General features: G+C 41.9%; 1 protein-coding gene across 5 annotated transcripts in view; it reads right to left on the bottom strand.

The window, feature by feature from the left end:
- The window catches only part of LOC122542857 (mitogen-activated protein kinase kinase kinase kinase 5-like), a 130,556-nt gene that overhangs the window by 67,153 nt on the left and 41,266 nt on the right, over window positions 1-22,137 (bottom strand). For all 5 annotated transcript variants that reach the window (XM_043680955.2, XM_043680957.2, XM_087984049.1 and 2 more), the window contains exons 3-6: window positions 15,947-16,037; window positions 15,665-15,729; window positions 10,594-10,649; window positions 6,680-6,727 (exon numbers count right to left, since the gene is read on the bottom strand). In XM_043680955.2, the coding sequence (XP_043536890.2) occupies window positions 6,680-6,727; window positions 10,594-10,649; window positions 15,665-15,729; window positions 15,947-16,037 (260 nt within the window). The remainder of the gene's footprint in view (window positions 1-6,679; window positions 6,728-10,593; window positions 10,650-15,664; window positions 15,730-15,946; window positions 16,038-22,137) is intronic.

Below are 22,137 nucleotides of genomic sequence, written 5' to 3'. Positions count from 1 at the left end.
AGCAAAGAAGGGGAACAGCCATATTTGCAAGGAGGTCTATGATAAAGCATGGAAGGAAACAGGGTAATACGAAAAGGGGGTCATCCAGTCAGGAATGTCCTTACTATAAAGTGGAGGCAGTATATTCCACATTTAGCACAATCACCTCATATGCCAGGGACTAAGGGAAAAAAATGGGTAGGAGAAGGTTCATGTAGATGGATCAGTTAGTGACCTGGGAGGTGTGAATCCTATGGGGTTTATGGGAAGAGCTATGAGGAAGGACATATGGAAATAACACACAGAGGCAGAGACTAGAAGCCAAGAAGTGTTTACTGCGCCTTCCATCATGGTAGAAATTGACAGTATACCCCAGGGGAAGAAAATGGCGCTGACCAGACTCAGAGTGAGTAGGATAAGTGTCTTGACTTATGAGGGAGGGGGTCTGCAAACCATATCGATGTGAAGGCCTTTAGAAGGAAAGAATATTACACAGAAACACATGCACTGTATGGGACACAGACGTGTGCGCCATCTAATCCCTAGTGATCCTAATGCATTGGCTCCCTGTAAACCTCTGTGCCCCATACACTGCTGATCACTTAATTTCAGTTACCTCTGGAAATCTCTGGGAGGAATTTTCTGAGGAAGCGTGTTTGTGCTTCTTTCTCTGGCTGGGTGTCTCCTGGCATCACCCTGTCTTCTTTTGAGGAAGGGCTGCCTGGAGTGCACTTCAGGTTCCCATCCCTCTGTTGCCACACCTTAGGTCCTGAGGACTGATGGCCGGTGCAATGGAATGAAGATGTGTGCACGATTTCAGCAGATCCTGAAGCTTCTGGACCTTGGCTCTCCAAAGCACCCAGATGACTTCAATGTCTGTTCGGTTATTCAAGGGCTTGGCAGTTGACAGTCCATTTGGGTCCCCATAGCAATAGCTGCACTCCTGCAGCCTCTGGGCTATGAGGATCTTTGCCTGCCACATTCCTGCCTGTCATTACTGACAAAGCCTCTGATTGCTAAAACCAAAGGGTCCCCTCATGTCTGGAAGTGAGCATGTGCCTGGTCTCCAGCAGGCCTCCAAGTACCAGCAGCCTGCATTGTTTCTTCCTCAGTCAGCAGCAGGATTGTATGCAGTGAAGTTTGAGACCTCACCGGCTTGTGCTCTTTCTAAGCATGATGTTCCCACCCAGGTGAAAGCTTCTAAACTGATGGGGATGCAGAAGGCAGCCTTGCTAATGCTACCTCTGAGAAAACAACAAAACAAGAAATTTCTGGAAAACATCTGCAGGTCTGGCAGCACCTGAGGGGAGAAAGCACAGGTAACGCTTCGGGTCCAGTGACCCTCCTTCAGAAAGATATTTTCTTTCTCAGAGGTTGAGGTGATAGCTTCTAGCAGTGCAGCCCATTTCTCATCCCGTTGCTACCTGCTTGATATAGTGGAGAGGTTGTGTCATGGCAAGTGGCTAGAACCGTTGTGCAATGAATGACACCAATCATGGGGTTAATGTGAGAACTGCAGTAGAATGAAGAATGATATTTATCTGTTTTGCGGGACTTGGATGTGTTAGCCTCACTGCAGGACTGATCCAGGGCATCTCCTGCAATGAATAGGATTCTCTCCTCATAGCAGTGAGGACCCTGACACCTCCACACATTCAGGTTCTTTCTTCTGTCTACTGGACTGCCTTCTCCTGGAATGAGAGAGGGGGGGAGGGATTGAGTGAGATGAAAGTAGTTGGTATACCTGTTAGTACTGGTGCAGGTGATTGAAAGGAAGTGAGGTGTCCTGGGCAGTGCAGAGACAATACAGAAGATTCAGAGGAAACAAGAGTGAGTGAGGGAAGATGTTGAATTGTGAGGGTGGCAGAACATGAACCTTGGTGGGAGGTAGGTACATAGATAACTGAGATAGAGTGAGCGTGAGGTGTTGGAAAGAAGTGTGGCACTTACCTTGACAGGACATAGAAGGTTATTGATCCTCTGGTGGTTCCTCTGTACTGACCGGAGTGGCAACCTCAGACCAAGCTGCTACAGTCTGAGCACTATAACCTCCTCTGCTGGTCCTAAAGGAGGAGCACTCTCTTCTGGGCCACTCTACCCACCAGGATCTCCATGTCCCTGTCAGAGAATCATGACACCACCTTCCCCTTCTCTGACGTCTTCTGACTGAATATCCGTCACCAAGTAGGCCAAGACCTGGTATATAGTGGACTTTTAAATGTGGTGTGCGTGCCAGGAATGCTGGTCTTTTGGCAGATATCCAATGAGCAAAGAGTTCTTCCAGGAATATCATATGATAAATAGCAACTTATCCCAGCAATTTATCCACAGATCATTAGACAAAGAAGCAGATGTAGGCCCATCAAATGTGCTCCGCTATTCAATGAGGACATGGCTCACTCTCATTGTAATGAGTGTCAGTGTAACTAATCCCTTGTATTATTTCTCATCGTATGGAATTCTAAAAATGTTTCAGAGTGCTCTGCCTACAACTCTTGAACTCCAATGACTCCTATCAGGCCAACACATGATTGGTTAAGTGACCAGTTGATCTCTTTTCAGTGATGTTAGTGGAGACAGGAGCATCATGCATGAAGATAATCTATAGAATCATTGGAAAACTGTTCAATCTAAACCACCTTCAATCCTAAACCAAAATCACTTCAACCTCAACCATTGAGCTCCAGTATACAAATGACAGTTCTGCATGCTCAGTCAGAAACTGAGTTCCAGGTCACTGTCAACTTTTCCAAATCATATGAAAAAAATGGGCTCTTCACTAAACACATATAAACTAAGGTTCTCTTTCCAACCAAAATGTGGAATAGAGATTCAAGATCAAGCATGGTAAGGTCCTAGGGAGTGTTGCTGAACAAACAGACCTTGCAGTGCAGGTTCATAGCTCCTTGAAAGTAGAGTTGCAGGTAGATAGGATAGTGATGAAGGCATTTGGTATGCTTTCCTTTATTGATCAGAGCATTGAGTATAGGAGTTGGGAAGTCATATTGTGGCTGTACAGGATGTTTATTAGGCCACTTTTGGAATATTGCATGCAATTCTGGTCTCCTTCCTATCAAAAGGATGGTGTGAAACTTGAAAGGGTTCAGAAAAGATTCACAAACATGTTGCCAGGGTTGGAGGATTTGAGCTACAGGGAGAGGCTGAATAGGCTGGGGCTGTTTTCCCTGGAGTGTTGAAGGCTGAGGGGTGACCTCTTAGAGGCTTATAAAATCATGAGGGGCATGGATAGGATAAATAGACAAGGTCTTTGCCCTGGGGTGGGGGAGTCCAGATCGAGAGGGCCTGGGTTTAGGGTGAGAGGGGAAAGATATAAAAGAGACCTAAGGGGCAACATTTTCACGTAGAGGGTGGTGAGTATATGGAATGAGCTGCCAGAGGAAGTGGTGGAGGCTGGTACACTAACATTTAAAAGGCATCTGGATGGGTATATGAATAGGAAGGGTTTGGAGGGATATGGGCCAAGTGCTGGCAAATAGAACTAGATTAAGTTGGGATATCTGGTCGGCATGGACAAGTTGGACTGAAGGGTCTGTTTCCGTGCTGTATATCTCTGAGTCTATGACTCTGTAAGATTGGGCTAGAATCAGATGAGAGGGCATCACTGGGATAATGAAGTTAGTTAATGAGACAAGATGCGTAATACATGGCGAAAGACCTTGCTCACTTTCCCGACAAGAAACCCTTCAAAAACTTGATGGAAGTGACACTTAGCCAGAAAAGATTCAGCCTTTGTAACTTGTTGCCCATATTTCCCACTCAATTTTGTTAGTTTAATATCATGGTGTCATTGCATACTCTGTTCACTAGATGACATAGTGGAGCAGATTTTTTTTTTAAACTCCCAATTAGTCGTAGAGTTGTACAAGTAGACCCGTCAGTCCAGCTCATCCGCGCCAACCAGACATCCCAATCTGACCGAATCCCATTTGCCAGCATTTGGCCCACATCCCTCTGAATCCCTCCCATTAATCTACTTATCCAAATGCCTTATAAATGTTGTTATTGTACCCATCTCCATCACTTCATCTGGCAGCCTGTTCCATACATGTATCACTTTCTGCGTGGAAAAGTTACCCCTCAGGTTCTTTTTAAAATCTTTCCCCTATCACCTTAAATCTATGCCTTCTAATTATGGACTCCCCTATCCCTGGAAAAAGACAATAACTACTCAGCCTATCCATGCCCCTCATGATTTTATAAACCTCTATAATATTACCCCTCAGCCTATGAGGCGCCAGGGAAAGTAACCCCAGCCTATTCAGCCTCTTCCTATAACTCAAGCCCTCTAGCCCAGCAACATTCTTGTAAGTTTTTTCTGCAGCCTCTCAAGTTTAACAACATCCTTCCTATAGAAGGGTGACCAGAATTGTATGCAGTATTCTAAAATTGGTCTCATCAATGTCCCGTACAACTGCAACATGACATCGCAATGCCTATAGTCAAAACTCTGACCAATGAAGGCAAGCGTGCCAAATGCCTTCTTCACTATCTGGAGTAACTGCAACTCAATTTTCAAGGAACTATGCACCTGCATCCCCAGGTCTGTAGTGCGCAACAGTCCACAGGGCCCTACCATTACTTGTATAAGTCCTGCCTTATCAGAGTGTAAACACATCATATTTATCTAAAGTAAACTCCATTTGCCACTCCTTGGCCCATTAGCCTATCCGAACAAGGTTCTATTGTAATCTGAGATAACCTTCTTCACTGTCCACTATTTTGGTGTCATCTCCTTGCTGACCATACCTTCTTTATTCACACCCAAGTCATTTATGTAAGTGATGAAAAGCAAAGAGCCCAACACAGATCCTGTGGCACACCACTTGTCACAGGCCTCCAGTCCAAAAAGCAACCTTCTACTACCACCCTTCATCTCCTACATTCAAGCCAATTTTGTGTCCAACTGGCTAGCTCACCCAGATGCCATGTGATCTAACCTTACTAACCAATCTACCTTGTCAAACACCTTGCTGAAGACCAAATAGACAACGTCTACCACCCTGCCTTTAGCAATCTTCTTTATCACCTCTTCAATAAACTCAATCAAGTTAGTGAGACACAATTTCCTATGTTGTCTATCCCTAATCAGTCCTTACCTTTCTGAATACATGTAAATCCTGTTCCTCAGGACTCCTCCAACAACTTAGCCATGACTGATATAAGGCTCACTGCTCTACAGTTCCCTGGCTTTTCCTTACAACCTTTCTTAAATAAGGTACCACATTATCCAACCTCCAGTCTTCTGGAGCCTCATCCGTGGCTGTCAATGACACAAGGGGCCCATCAATCCTTTCGCTAGCTTTCCACAAAGCTCAGGAAAACACCTGATCAGGTCCAGGGGATTTATCTACCATTGAGTTTTAATACCTTCAGCACCTATAATATGAACTCTTTTCAAGACATCACGAAATAACTCCATACAGGCCGACATGCCGTCATCAAATCACCCTTTATTTACATGCAGAGGGTCCTTGACACTGATCTAGCTCCCTCTGATGCTCCTGTTCTTTCTGCTGAGACTCCTGTGTTTTTTAAAATTCTCCCACACTTCCACTGCACCAAAAGGGGGTCCAGCAGTCGTGTTTACATTTCCCCGAATCACCTGTGGCTGTGTGAGTATGTGTAGTGACTCAATAAAAATACACCATTGTGCAAAAACATTATTCTACATTTTTCACTGAGAATAAGGGGACTAAATCAAAATAAAGTTGGCGGGGAAAATAAGGCACTCTATTCTCATCAGTGCCCACCTCTCCCTAAAAACTCAGAGCACTGGTAGAACCACATGCACCCTTTTCAATGAAATGTGGGTTTCAATGTAAACACAGAAGGGGGAACAGGCAGAGAGTTCTGTTCTTACCTGTCACCCAGGATTCCCTGAATGGACCAGATTAACAGCCCCAATCAGGGAACTCATATTCTATGAGGTTCACCTGCCTGAACTCGTTTACAATCACTATTTCCCCAAGTTCACTCGCTTCCAGGTCCTTCTCCAACTAAATGTTCACTGAGTATCTTACCCATCTCATATGGTTCCAAACATTGACGGCCACATTGATCTGTAAGGGCCCCTATTCTCTCTCGAGTTACTTTTTTGCTGTTAATGTAATGTACTTATACAGTCTCTTTGGATTCTCCTTAACCTACTTAAAGCTATTTCATGTTCCCTAATTGCCATCCTAATTTCTCCCTAAAGTATGTTCCTACTGCATTTATATTCATCAAGGGATTCACTTGATCCCAGTTATCTATATTTGACATATGGCTCCTTCTATTTCGAGACCAGAGCTTCAATTTCTCTAGTTATCCAGTATTCCCTACACCTACCAGCCTTGCTGTTCACATGAACAGGGACATACTGTCTGCACTAGTTACTCATTTTTAGAAACTTTCCATTTCCCAAATGTTCCTTTCTCAAGTTTTGAAAGTTCATATTTAATATAATCAAAATTAGCCTTACTCCAGTTTAGAACTTTAACTTTTTGATCAGTTTTATCCATTTCTATAACTATTTTAAAACTAATAGAATTATGAAATTTTGCCCCAAAATGCTCCCCCACTGACACCTCAATCACTCTGTCACTGTTTTATAAATATTAAAAAACCTTACATTTATCCATATCTTGGACAATACCACAGTCCATTTACTATAACAATAACTGATGCCAGGATAACCTACCTTGATATCTCGGTGTATCTTCCCCTGATTGTGTAGATATTCCAAGCCCTAAAGCGAAACAAAATATAGAAGTTAGAATTAATCTTGAATTATAATATTTTGTTCAATTCTCTTCCCAATATCAAAATGAAAGAACGGCCTATTTCCACACTGTCGGGACTCTGATCTAAAGACAAAACATACAATGTGGCAAAGATTAGTGGCAAGCCAAAGGACAGAAACTTTTAAAAGCCAAAAAAAATCAAATGATAATACGGAGGAAGCAAATAAACTACAAGGGAAGCTAGCAAGTAAGGTTAAAAGGGACAGTAAGAGCTTCTTTAAAGGGCAGCATGATGGCTCAGTGGTTAGCACTGCTGCCTCACAGCGCCAGGGACCCAGGTTCAATTCCCACCTCGGGCAACTGTCTGTGTGGAATTTGCATATTCTCCCAGTGTCTGTGTGGGTTTCCTCTGGGTACTCCGGTTTCCTCCCACAGTCCAAAGATGTGCAGGTTAGGTGAACTGGCCGTGCTAAATTGCCCGTGGTGTTAGGTGCAGGGGTAAATGTAAGGGAATGGGTCTGGGTGGGTTGCTCTTCGGAGGGTCGGTGTGGACTTGTTGGGCCGAAGGGCCTGTTTCCACACTACAGCTAAGCTAATCTAATCTGTTTTTTTAAAAAAAGAGGTAAAGAAAACACAGCCCCTTTAGAGATCAAGGCTGGGGAAATAATAATGGTGAACAAGGAAAGAGCAGAATAAACACTAGAAAACACTTATAGTATTCCTAAAATATTAAGTAAATAGGAATTCAGAGTACTGGGGTAATGGTAAGATTCTTGGTAGTGCAGATGAACAGAGGGATCTCGGTGTCCATGTACACAGATGCCTGAAAGTTGCCACCCAGGTTGATAAGGTTGTTAAGAAGGTGTACGTGTGTTAGCTTTTATTGGTAGAGGGATTGAGTTTTGGAACCATGAGGTCATGCTGCAGCTGTACAAAGCTTTGGTGTGGCTGCACTTGGAGTATTGCGTGCAGTTCTGGTCACCTCATTATAGGAAGGATGTGGAAGCTTTGGAAAGGGTTCAGGAGAGATTTACTAGGATGTTGCCTGGTATGGGGGAATGGTCTTACAAGGAAAGGCTGTGGAACTCGAGGCTGTTTTTGTTAGAGAGAAGAAGGTAGAGAGGTGACTTCATTGATGAGGAGAAAGTGGGGACTGCAGATGCTGGAGATCAGAGTTGAGTGTAGTGCTGGAAAAACACAGCAGGTCAGACAACATCTGAGGAGCAGGAAAATCAATGTTTCAGGCAAAAGCTCTTCGTCAGGAATGAGGCTGGGAGCCTCGGGGGTGGAGAGATAAATGGGAGGGAGGTGGGGCTTGGGGGGGGAGAGCGTGGAGTAACTGAGAGTGCAATAGGTAGATGGAGGTGGGGGTGAAGGTGATAGGTTGGAGAGGAGGGTGGAGCGGACAGGTGGGAAGGAAGATTGACAGGTGGGAAGGAAGATTGACAGATGGGAAAGGTCATGAGGATGGTGCTGAGCTGGATTCTCCTGCTCCTGCCTGACCTGCTGTGCTTTTCCAGCACCATACTCTCGACAGGTGACTTAATTGAGGCATATAAGATAATCAGAGGGTTAGATAGTTGGACAGTGAGAGCCTTTCTCATCAGATGGTGATGGCTAGCATGAGGGGGCATAGCTTTTAATTGAGGGGTGACAGATGCAGGACAGTTGTCAGAGGTAGTTTCTTTACTCAGAGAGTAGAAGGGGTGTGGAATGCACTGACTACAACAGTAGTAGACTCGCTAACTCTAAGGGCATTTAAATGGTCATTGGATAAACATATGGAATAGTGTAGGTTAGATGGGCTTCAGACTGGTTTCACAGGTCAGTGCAACATCGAGAGCCAAAGGGCTTGTACTGCTGTGTAAAGTTCTATGTTCTAAACAAGGGGCCAAAGGTGGGAAGAGAATAAACACAATGGCTTGAACCTTTCACATTTTTGGCCACGTATGAGCTGCGTTAAAGTTTTTGGAGGGAGTCTTGCTGCAAGGCCTATAAGCTTTTTACTGTGTCTTACCAAACACCTCAAGTACCTGCCGCATGGCATCCCCCTCGTCCAATTCCAGCTCGATTGTATGTACCATTCTGAGAACAACATACCACCCAGCGAATATCATGGAATTCACCAGCATCCCTGAGACTGTGCCATCTTTAAAAGCCTATTGTCATAGTGGACCCGAAACATTAACTACACTTCTCTCTACAGACACTGTCAGACATACTAAGGTTCTCAGTACTTTTGTCTCAGTTTGATGGCTATCTCCCTGACTCGAGGCTGCTGTCAACCATCACAAGCTTCTGCATTAAATGGCATGGGCAAGGAGAAACTAATACAAGCCTGGTATCTCTGGCTGAAGTGGTAAAGTCCAAGGCAAGGATGTTGTGCACATCCATATAGGCTCAGAATTAATGAGCACTTTGAAAGCAAGAGAACAGGCTGGAGATACAGCCTGGTCCAGTCCATGAGCAAAGTGTCCCTGAGCAGTATTACAGTTATAATTGCCAGTGCATTGAGGTGCAGAAGCAACCTGCAGTGGATTGAAGATGTGCAATGAATATTCTTAGAGGTTGGCACGTATCAATGCCAATGTCTGTGGCTATAAGGTATGTGTAGCTGGTGCCCATGGAGTACATCGAAGGATCTCCAGCTGGACACCTGGCATCAGAGGAACAATCAAGTGGAATTCATCAGGTACCTGCTCTGATTTCCATGTCGAGTTTTCTCAGCATCTGGCTTGTTTGATGTGGTTTTTCAAATGGGAAGCTTAAGATTAATAAGTGGTTGGGCAGTTAGCAAAGTGTTTTACAATCCCCTCAATTAGCATCTGGGTGCTGCCTAGCGATAAACTCATTGCATTGCTTGTTCAAAGCATATAAAATAGAGCAAGATGTCCCCAATATCGAGACTGGCCTCACTGGACCTCTCATCCTCTGTCACAAATCTTGCTGCAGCCCATGTTGCTCAGACCTCTATAAAACTCAACCTCCCAAAAATCACTTGAGAAAATGTACTAGGAAAACTAATGGCACTAAAGGGTGATAAGATCCTCGGATCTTAATGGATACAGTTACAGGGCTAATGTACCACAGGTAGTGATCTTCTCAGAATCCTTAGATTCTGAAAAAAATTCCAGAGACTAGAAAACTGCCAATACAATACCCTTATTCAAAATGAGAGACAAAAATGCTAACGATTGGCCAGTTAGTTTAATATCTATCATTGGGAAATGTTGCAAAGGATGTCATAGAGATGTACAGCATCGAAACAGACCCTTCAGTCCAACCCGTCCATGCCGACCAGATATCCCAACCCAATCAAATCCCACCTGCCAGCATCCGGCCTATATCCCTCCAAACCCTTCCTATTCATATACCCATCCAAATGCCTTTTAAATGTTGCAGTTGTACCAGCTTCCACCACTTCCTCTGGTAAGGAAGTATTAGAGCATTTAGAAATGCATAATATAATCTCTCTCAGAGAGAAGAACAGATCACTTTTGAAACCAAAGATGAGGAAAAACAGCCAATACTCTAACTTGATTCCCTTTCAGGATCAGCAAGTATTTGTTGACTAAATGTATCAGTCAGACAGATTGCACATTAACTGAATTAATTAGCTTTGACGGAACAGTATCTTTTGTTTTGAACTGTTTCCATTTTATAAATTAGAAATTTGCATGACACACACACCTGTGGTGAATGACTATTAACTGTACATTGACTTTGAGAACTGAGTTGGTTGAAATCATGGAGGAGGCCTTCCTCGAACAATGAGTCAAGGATTGTCAATTACAACACACTTCTGTCATTGCATTACAAATTATCGAAGTTATCAAATTAAATCATAAAACTATTCAGCAGTAGCCCTCACCTGTAGTGTCTCTCTGCTGATGTAAGCGATCTGCAACTCAGAGAGTGGGCCAGTTACTAGCAGGAAGAAAAGAAAAGAGAAGTTAATGCTGTTTACTTGTCCGTTATAATAAAAATCTTTGTGCTAACACAAATAAAAGGGGAAGTTTTCAGTTTCACATCCATGAGTGAGAGTCACAGCTTTATTCTTTACTTCTTTACCTGCATTTCCCTATTTTAACAAACTTATTAATGTTCCCGAGATCAATGGCTGCAAAGTTCAAACTACCATCTCTTGGTCATGAGCATCATCACTTGTAGGAGTTATAGAGTCAGAGATATACAGCATGGAAACAGACCCTTCAGTCCAACCTGTCCATGCCGACCAGATATCCCAACCCGATCTAGTCCCACCTGCCAGCACCCGGCCCATATCCCTTCAAACCCTTTCTATTCATTTACCCATCCAAATGCCTCTTAAATTTTGCAATTGTACCAGCCTCCACCATTTCCTCTGGCAGCTCATTCCATACACGTACCACCCTCTGTGTGAAATGTTGCCCCTTAGGTCCCTTTTATATCTTTCCCCTCTCACCCTAAACCTATGCCCTTTAGTTCTGGACTACCCCACCCCAGGGAAAAGACTTTGTCTATTTATCCTATCCATGCCCCTCATAATTTTGTAAACCTCTATAAGATCACCCCTCAGCCTCCGACGCTCCAGGGAAAAGAGCCCCAGCCTGTTCAGCCTTTCCCTATAGCTCAAATCCTCCAACCCTGGCAACACCCTTGTAAATCTTTTCTGAACCCTTCCAAGCTTCACAACATCTTTCCGATAGGAAGGAGACCAGAATTGCACGCAATATTGCAACAATGGCCTAACCAATGTCCTGTACAGCCGCAACATGGCATCCCAGCTCCTGTACTCTATACTCTGACCAATAAAGGAAAGTATACCAAACGCTGCCTTCACTATCCTATCTACCTGCGACTCCACTTTCAAGGAGCTACGAACCTGCATTCCAAGGTCTCCTTGTTCAGCAACACACTCTAGGACCTTACCACTATGTGTATAAGTCCTGCTAAGATTTGCTTTCCCAAAATGCAGCACTTTGAATTTATCTGAATTAAACTCCATCTGCCATTTCTCGGCCCATTGGCCCATCTGATCAAGATCCCATTGTACTCTGAGGTAACCTTCTTTGCTGTCCACTACACCTCCAATTTTGGTGTCATCTGCAAACTTACTAATTGTACCTCTTATGCTCGCATCCAAATCATTTATGTAAGTGACAAAAAGTAGAGGACCCAGCACCGATCCGAGCAAACTGGTACTATAACTTGTATTATCTCCTCAAACATTTGCAAGTGAACCCCAGGTCCCTCTGTTCCTGCACCCATTTTTAAGGTCAGACATGCTGAAGCTGCCAAATGGTCTATTCCTGCTCCTATTTCTTCAATGTATCATCTTGCATTAAACTGCATCTATCATGTGTTCTCCCATTTCACAAGTCTTTGATCTTATCTATCATCTTTACTGTTTTTTAGATTTCCAAGTTTTGAACAATCTTCAAACTTTGTTATATTTATCAAAAGTATAACTGTATAGCACCATTGCATAATTCTTTCTGGGTATATGTGTTCACTTCCTATCATTTATATTGCATCATGCTGTTGGTATTCCATGTCCAGGGCAACCTTGCTGAGGCACATCATGTCATTTAGATAACTAATTCAAATATTAGAACAGGTCCAGATATCAGACTGGTGATGAAAACAACAGTGACACAGCCCAGGGACACTTGGAATGGCCCAGCAACTCCCTTTTCACATAATATCAGTAATTCATATACTTTCAGTAACCTGCCTTTCACACATAGTAACTCACTCACCATCAATAACTTACTTCCGTCACACTCTCAATTACTCTCCTCCTTCTCCCCCTCAGCAACTCAATTTCTCTTCTATCTTCTTCTTTAACTTCTCTCTTGGGGTCACCACAGTGCTAGTAGGTCAACTCTCCCCATCACCACCTCTTTTTCCCATTGTAGGGAGCCCAAAATTAGAGGGCATAGGTTTAAGGTAAGAGGGAAAAGACTTAAAAGGGACAGCACGGGCAACATTTTCACGGAGAGGGTGGTGCATGTGTACCAGAAGAAGTGGTTCAGGCTGATACAAATACAACATTTAAAAGACATTGAGATGGGTTTATGAATAAGGTAGATTTAGAGAGGTTTGGGCCAAAAGCTGACAAAAGGGACTCGATCGGTTTACAATATCTGGTCGGCATGGACAAGTTGGACTGAAGGGTCTGTTTCCATACCGTACATCTCTGACTCTAAATCACTCATTTCTCTCCCAATTCCTGTTTTTCAGGTTTTTTTGACACTGCATCTTTCCATCCAGTCTTAAGCCTTGCTCCTCTTCATCTTCCAGACAATTTCATTTTCATCATGACCTCACAGCATTTTATTTCTTTCTCTGAAACAGATGACCATGCTATTTCAACATTTTCTCAGCAACTTTCTTCAGTATTTCCACATTGATACTGTGATATGTTGATTCCTGATCTTGTCATTTTTCATCACCTCATTCATCCATTTCAGGATTTGCACCTTAATTGTCTCCAATCATTGGTCCACTGTTCTTGAGGTGGTCCAAGTTTCTGCACATATAAGACTAGTCTCTCAACTGACTTGTAGAATATCCCCTTCAATTCCACCAATACCTTTTACAATATTCCATTGCATTTCTTACAATAACTTCTACCATAATTAATCCAATTGTTTTATTGTCATTTCATACTTCCTTCTGACACCACTGACTAATAAGTATTTGAGGCCACTCACTTTTTCCAGATCTTCACCCATAATCTTTCTACCTTCACTTTGGTCCTTCTCTCTAGGCTGAAACTAATAGTCTGTGCATTGAGTGTTTGGTTTATTGATCTTCTCAGTAATTTAGTGTCTGAAGATCTGAAACTCAGTACTGCAGTTCCCTTGCATTATTAAGCTAATGTCAGTTATTCCTGCATATTATGTGGTTCTTTCAGCAATGATGTGGTGTGAATGTGCCCCTCTCCCCCCTCATCAAATGAGTACATTGAAGTGACATGTCTTTAAACAGTCTGACTTTTGCCAAACAAGATGGTTTGTTGATTTTTTTTTTCAAAGAGCAGCAGTTTCCTCACATTAATTTTAGACCTTGTGAAGTTAAAACTTCATCAATTGACCTAACATAAGCAGAACCCTGCAAGACCACAAATACAACTGTCAGAAGGCTGGTTCCTGGATAGCCAATAATTCATTCAACTTATCAGCTTGAACAAAACAGAAACAACCACACACACACACACAAGGCCTGAAGTGTCTATAGATTCTGTTGCCTAGCTGCCTTGAAGTGACAATTAGTTGTTGTTAAAATAGAGAAACTCAAAGGGAGAGCTCAGGCCCAAAGTTGCAGCAAAGGGAAGAAGATGATTTCGTCAATGTGGGCTTGCTGTTGTGAACTGCACTCAGGTCCAGCAATGAAATTATCTTTTGCAACAACACTACACTGTCAAGATGGAGTATATTTTGTAAAATACAGTTCAGTATCTTGACCAGTTAAGATTCCATCACATTGCTGTGGATTTGGAGTCACATGTGGGTCAAACATTTTTAATTCCAGTGTGAATCAGTCAAATCCATTTCCAATAGGAGGAACATGTCATTTATATGCCTGACACCAGACTTCCGAAACAACTGTTCAACTTGCAACTCAGTCCTAACAGGAGATGGCCAGGAGGTCAGTGGAATTACTTTAGCAATGTCCTTAAAACATTCCTGAAAATATCAATTATTCTCATCTACTCCTGAGAGTTCCTGACTTATGACCAACCAAAATGAAGAAGGTTTATTCGAGAACATAAAAAAAAGTCAATGAACTTTGCTGGGAGCATGCAGAAGCAAGGTTGATGTATCAGAAAAAAGGCACAAATCTAGAAATACCTCATCTGTCCAAGAATTACCTGCCTCAGCTGGGATAGACTGGGCAGATCATGCACTGGACTTATCAGGTATCCCAGACCCAGTCAAGAAAAGTGGAAACATGCCATTCTTGATCCTAAAGGATCACCAAAGAAGCAAGTTCAGTACAAACCCCTCCTAGTCCACATAGTTCTCTATTTCCACGTTAAGTCCAAATACCAAATCAATCTCAGCCTTGAGTATACTCAACAGCTGAACACCCAGCTGTTTTACAATCCTCTCAGAAGATTTTTTTCATCTCAATTCAAAATGACTACTCTCTTATCCTGTGACTGTCCTCCTAGGTCTAAGCTCTTCAGCCAGGGGAAACATCTATCCTACTGCATTCCTTAGAGTCTTATATGTTTGATCAGGAAACTATTCTATACGATGGGAGTGAATGGGAGAGATTTTAACCCATTGTGACCAGTAATGAGAAACTAGCTAAGCTTATTATGACAAGAGACTTAATTCAGACTGTTTCATTGGAGCATAGGAGGGTATTGAATGTTTCAAATGGTTTAAGATTGTGAAGGATTTTGAGACAGAAATTAGGGAAACTATTTCTTCTGATAGCAGAGTCAATGATGAGGTGTCTACAATCTTAAAATTGCTACAGAGTGAAGAGAAAGATTAGGAGAAATTTCTTTACACAAAGCAATTAGAGAATTTGCAACAGGAAGTGGTTGGGAAAAAGAACATTGCACTTTTCAAGGAAAACTAGATAAGTATAGAAGCAGATTAAGACCTGTGTAAAGAACAGAGCAGTGGGATTCATTTTGGATGCCAAGGTGCAGAATGAACATGACAGTCTGAATGGTCTTCCTCCTGTGTGCAGTAAACCCTTGCCTGAAACCGCAGTTTGTGTCTGGGTCTGCAGAACCTTATTTCCTTTGTCAGCGTTTCCACAAAGGTTAAAGATTTGAGGCCAAAAGAACAGCAGAATGAGTGCACCAGTAAATGAATTTGTTTTATTTGTGTTGTACAGCACAGAATCCTGCATTTCAGCTGTCTGCAATCCGAGATTTTAGTGTGAGAGTTTCTGGAATGGAATGAGTTTCTTTGAAATGAGAAAACTGGAATTACCATGGTAAATATCCTGCAGTGATCCTCCTCCACAGTATTCCATACAAATCCATAACTTGTTGGACCTAATGGAAGATAAAATAGATTTTCTATCAGACAACACAGGTTAAAAATAATTGGATACAGATTAGATGTTAAAAGTCAAAGTTATATTGTCTCATCATGCACCTCTCCCAAAATTGTACTGTCTGATGAAGAATGCCCACTTTGAGTCCTCATTATTATATGTAAATTCCGTTGTTGAGTCTCAACTGCTTTAAGAAATTCTTACCCAGCTCTTACCTGATATAGCTTCCGTAATAAGCGACTATATTTTGATGTGTACAGGATTTCACCATAATGATCTCTTGCTGGATAACTGAAAAGTCATCATCTATTGGGGGGGCGAAAACAAAAGAGTAGTTGTCTTATGATCCCAGCTGGCGGTGATTCTGATGTCAGTGAAACTTGGCATGATGGAAATTTATTTTTGCAGTTTGGTCAGTTACTGATCATATTTACGCAAAGCTGCCAATGATCTTTTAACAAAAAAAAAACACAAGTTTATTACACTAAAGAAAATAAAATAAAGCTATTATCAATATAATAATTTAGAAAGATCTTAACATAAACAGCAAAGAGAAAAATTTAATCCTTTTCCCAGCAATATCTTTGCAGTCACTTAATCCCAGTGAAGTTTCATTCCTATTTTAACCCAGATTTCTTAATTCAACTGCCTCCTTCCAACTCTGATGATCTGGATTTATCTCCAGTTCTAACAATGTGGAGCTTTCTACAAACCAAAAAACTGCATTTCAGCTGAGATAACCTTTCTTCTTAACTGAAACCCGATTGGGGCATAAAAGTTCAACTTTGCAAACCTTTAATGAATTAACTCTACAAGTGGTTTCTCTAGTCACATGTTTTCTTGAAAATGATGTTTGAAGTCACTGTTCAAAAATGAGCTGCTGGACTCTGTAAAAGTGCAAGCTATCACCACAGAAATAAAACCAAAAAAAACATTGAACTGCAATCTAGTTTCCCAACTGATCATATTATTATACATTATGACAAAAACAGAACTTCATCCTGCAACAAATATGAAAAGTTGTATTTTCTTTCAGTGCAATTTTAGATGGGCAGATCGATGGATATTAAGAATAGATTTTGTAGTCTCTTAGTGAGATGTAAATAATAATTTTATTTCAACCTTTCATGAAGAAAGACAATTTAGGATTGAAGATTGGTTTTAAAACCCACCAAATTTTAGTGATGTAAGGCCTATTCCTGGCCTTAAATGGGGTGTGAGGGGAACTTCTTTATCCTGTCCTTGGATTCATTCAGTATCTAAATCTTTCTCAAAGATAACTAGCAAATTCAGACTGGGTCAAACATCACACTTGGTCACAATCCAACCATGACTTGTTAGAAAAATTCTTCTTTCCTCATTCCCATCAACATATCCGAGACCTATTTTACCTTCACTGCTCCCTCAATTTGAGACCTACTCAAAAGTCATCCTCAAAGTCCATTCAGCTCAGTTCTGCTTCTCTTTAAAATTCATTCTTGGGATGTGACTATCATGGGCAAGAGCAGAATTTACTGCCCTATCCTAATTGTGGTTGTGATCTGCCTTCTTGACCTGCTACAGTCCATGTGGGGTGAGTGCACATACAATGCTTTACCTGTTGCAATCTCGTACAACTGAATAGCTTGTTAGATCATTTCAGAAGGCAGTTCAGGGTCAAACACACTGGAGTGGATCTAGAATCTCTGACTGGATAGACCAAGTAAGGATGGCAGATTTCCTTCTCTGAAGGACAATACAGAACCATTTTTTTGTCATTTGATAGTTTCATAGTCACATATACTGAGACTAGACTTTCTATTCCAGATTTTATTAATTGAATTGTTCCCTGGGTCAATTAGCTTGGGTCTCTGGATTATTTGTCCAAAGACTAGTTCCTTACAAGTGGAGTTGCAGGATCAGGATAGTGAAGATGACGTTTGGTATGCTTGCCTTTATTGGTCAGTGCATTGAGTTTAGCAGTTGGGAGGTCAAGTTTCCCAGCTATTGGAAAGATGTTGTGAAACTTGAAAGGATTCAGAAAATATTTACAAGAATGTTGCCAGGGTTGGAGGGTTTGAGCTTTAGGGAGAGGCTTAATAGGCTGGGGCTATTTTCCCGGAGGTTCAGCTGCTGAGGGATGACTTTATAGAGGTTTATAAAATCACAAGGGTCATGGATAGGGTGAATAGCCAAGGTCCTTTCCCTGGACTGGGGGAGTTCAAAACTAGAGGGAATAGATTTAAGCTGAGGGGGGAACCATTTAAAAGGGACCTGAGGGGCAACTTTTTCACACAGAGGATGGTACATGTATGGAATGAGCTGCCAGAGGAAGTGGTGAATGCTGGTACAATAACAACATTTAGAAGGCATCTGGGTGGGTACATGAATAGGAAGGGTTTAGAGGAATATGGGCGAAATGCTGGTAAGTGGGACTACATTAATTTAGGATATCTGGTCAGCGTGTCCCCTGACCAGATACCAACTTGCCCATACGTTGGACTGAAGGGTCCGTTTCCATGCTGTACGTCTCTATGACTCTCTTTATAATATTGCAAATATGAGGTCAAAAGTTTATTGCTGGAAAAGCGCAGCAGGTCAGGCAGCATCCAAGGAGCAGGAGAATCAACGTTTCGGGCATGAGCCCTTCTTCAGCTCATGCCCGAAACATCGATTCTCCTGCTCCTTGTGGATGCTGCCTGACCTGCTGCGCTTTTCCAGCAACACATTTTCAGCTCTGATCTCCAGCATCTGCAGTCCTCACTTTCTCCTCGGTCAAAAATTTATCTCAGGGTCAAATATGACACCATGATACAACTCCACAATTCAATTCCATCTGAGCAAGCACAAGACCCGATGATGTACAAAATGAAAGCACATTCAAATTGAGTATCAGAGTGGCAGCAACTGGAAAACACAGGGTAAACTTTGGAGCATGCCACTCCAATTTGGAATTCAATCTTTTTTTAAAGTGTCTGCCCTCGTCAACCATAATATGGTGGTAAAGTTAGCGTAATAGTGCAGGAGAACATAAACTAAAAACACAACAGCGCAGTATCATAAATACTTGCCTGAGAAACACGTCCCTCTTAGGTCTATCAAAACCCTTTACAATTTTGAACATTCTCCTTAACATTCAGTATTCAAAAAAGAATAATCCCAACTTCTTCAATCATTCCAAATGGCTGACTTTTATTTGTCTCGAATAGCATCCCATAAATCTATTTTGTACCCCTAAGACTTTTCTAAAGAATAATAAACACAACTGTATTCAATGTCTCGACTTGCAAATATCTCATATACTTTCTTAACCACCTTATAAATTTGAGCTGCCACCTCCTAAGATATCTGAGTGTGTACCTCCAGGTCCCAAGGTTTTTGTGGCCCCATCAAAATGTTGGTGTCTCACTTCATACTTATCCTTATTAAAAAATGTCTGCCCATTTCACCACTCTGTCTACATCTTCATTATTTGATGCATTGCCAAGTTTTGAATCATCTGTATCCTTTCACCCAAGTCCAGTTCCAGCAAAGCAATATCCTTAATAGTCATAATGGTCTCTGGGAATATCCATTGCTTACTTCCCTCCCGTCAGAAATGCAATGATTGGAATGAGGTCAGCCAAATGGACCTCAGAAAATGAATTTCCTGATTGGGGCTGATAACCTAGTCCAGTCAGGGAACCCTGGCTGGCAGCTATAAACAGCAATGTAAGATATCCTGCTCACTCTGACAACTGGCTCTGAGGAAGCCAGACCACTACTATGCACAAGTAAATAAAGTGTGACTTGGTGACAGAATACCGGCCTCTGTGGAGTTATTTCAAGGAGGCAAGATATAATTTTATCCTTTGATAAAAAAACATCCAGTTTTAATTGTCATTTTATTTGACATCTGTGAAAGAGGAAAAAAGCCAAAGATAGTGGTTGTTGGTAGTCAATGCAATTAACAAATACCTTCTGGATTGAACACTATTGCATTATGTGGTCAGCCTGTTTCAGCATCCGAATAACCAGTCCCTAATGAAACCTGGGAATATTAAAGTAAGATATACAGCCTCTTGAGACTGTCCTGAAGTTTAAAAAGATAATTGTTGATCCTTAATTCAACTCCACATTTTTTTATCATTTGACTTCCTTAGTGTACAAAAGTTTATTGATTTCAGCCTTGAATATATTCAGCAACTGAGTAATCAATGCTCCACATTCTAGCCACTCTCCAGATAAAGATGATTTTTTCCTGAATTCCTTATTGGTTTCTTTTTTTAAATTCACTCCTAGGATGTGGGCATCGCTGGCTCAGCTAGCATTTATTGCTCATTCCCAGGTGCTCTTGAGAAGGTGGTGGTGAGCTGTTTTCTTGAATCGCTGCATTTAGTAAACACACAATGCTGTTAGAATGAGTTTCAGGATCTTGACCCAGTGATCCTGAGGGAACAGCAAAATAATTCCAGTCAGGATGATGTGGGGCTTGGAGTGAAACTCATTGGTGGTGCAGTTTGATTTCTTATTGACCATCTTCTTTTTATGTCCACTCATTCTAAACTCTAATTCTACCCTAGCAAATAATTTCTTAAATGTTGCAAGTGTACCTGCCTCCACCACCCTCTCATCCTCCATTTTTCTAGATAAGAGTCAACAGCCTTCCCAGATAGTCATAATCTAACTCCTAGTATCATTTATGTAAATATTTTTCACACCTTGTCCAGTTACCCTTCATTGATTGTGTAATATGGAAATAAGAACTATTCGCAACACTACAAATGCTTGGAGGCAAAAGTCCAGAACCTCCACTCAGCACCAAATGCTGAGACATTCACTCCTTCTAGTGTTGCAATGGCCTCACTGATACCTCCCTCAATTGTATATAATGTGAGAGATTGACATATCACACTACAGTATGGCAACATATACATTCCCCTGACTGAGGATTACTGGATATTAAGGTATGTTGCCTGGTGTGTGACTGCACCAATTAGCATAGCAAGGCAAGGCATGGATGGTGCATGCACGCAGGTAGGCACTAAACGAGTGAGCGCTAAGAGAGCAAGCGAGTAGCTCTAAGAGACAGCCTCGATCAATCATAGAACAATACAGCACAAAACAGGCCCTTCGGCCCTCAATGTTGTAATCCGTGAACTGTGTCCCTGTATGTAGATGTCCCTGCTGCAGCTTTTCAATGCTAGTTTCTGCTGCATTCTGCAATGCCCATGTGTGCTTCCTGAGTGGCCTCCAAGTGTACTGGAGAGGTGTCATGAGGAGTTAGCAAAAGCTGGATGCCAATGACTATGTAGAAGGGGTGGCCTTGAATGTGCCCAGAGAAGATGCTTTGTCCTAAGCAAAATGCAGGTGCATTAAAGTAACCAGTGAGCTGAAGTACAATTTTTTTGTTTCCATGTTGCAATTACTCAACATTCAACTTATTTGGCGCATTTGGTAAGGTAGGAAGCTGAATATTAATGAGATAAGTTGGACCATGAGCAGGCGTTTACCAAGCAATGACCCCTCTAAATTGGCAATTCGACACTGCCAAGCAAGAAACTTACTGTGTCATTTGTCACAATCATAAAAGATGATGTGAGATGCACCTGATATCAAGATCATCCTCGCTAAACATTCAACTGGAGAGATCCAAAGAGGACCAAGAGTAATGCTCACAAGTTTTAACTGGTAGTTGGATATTGGGTGATTCATTTTGCAGATTATGTAATGAACACCAATTCACTGAATTCCTTTAATCGTGATCCGGGCATACATCTAGTTAGAATAGAGATTACCCTTGGTTAGACCACAGATTAAATTCTGTATGCAGTTCTGGTCATCATGCCATTGGAAAGATTTGATTGCATCAGAGAGGGTGCAGAGGCTATTCACCAGGATGTTGCTTGGGATGAAAAGACTGTTATGAGGATAGATTGAATAGACTGGGTTTGTTTTCCATGGAACAGAGGAGGATGAGGGGGGATCCAATTGAGGTATACAAGATTATGAGAGGCACAGACATAGTAGATCATGAGAACGTTTTTCTCATGGCAGACATGAAAAATGTGTTGCTGGAAAAGCGCAGCAGGTCAGGCAGCATCCAAGGAGCAGGATGCTGCCTGACCTGCTGCGCTTTTCCAGCAACACATTTTTCAGCTCTGATCTCCAGCATCTGCAGTCCTCACTTTCTCCTCATGGCAGACATGTCTAAGACCAGAGGGAATAAATTTAAGGTGAGGAGGAAGTGGTTTTGAGGAGATCTGAGAAAAATATTTTTCACCCAGAAGATAGTAGAAATATGGAAGGTGCTGCCTGAGAGGATGGTGGATGCAGGTACTCTTGCATCTGAATGACCACTTAAAATGCCAGAGCACAGTAGGCTTTGGACCAAGTGCAGGTAAATGAAATTATTGTAGTTTGGTATTTATTGCTCAGCATAGACATG

Source organism: Chiloscyllium plagiosum, unplaced genomic scaffold, assembly GCF_037043375.1.
Source record: "Chiloscyllium plagiosum isolate Xiang-an unplaced genomic scaffold, Cpla_swu_hap1 HiC_scaffold_47, whole genome shotgun sequence".
In the NCBI taxonomy this organism is placed as follows: domain Eukaryota; kingdom Metazoa; phylum Chordata; class Chondrichthyes; order Orectolobiformes; family Hemiscylliidae; genus Chiloscyllium; species Chiloscyllium plagiosum.
This window is presented reverse-complemented; position numbering and strand designations above follow the sequence as displayed.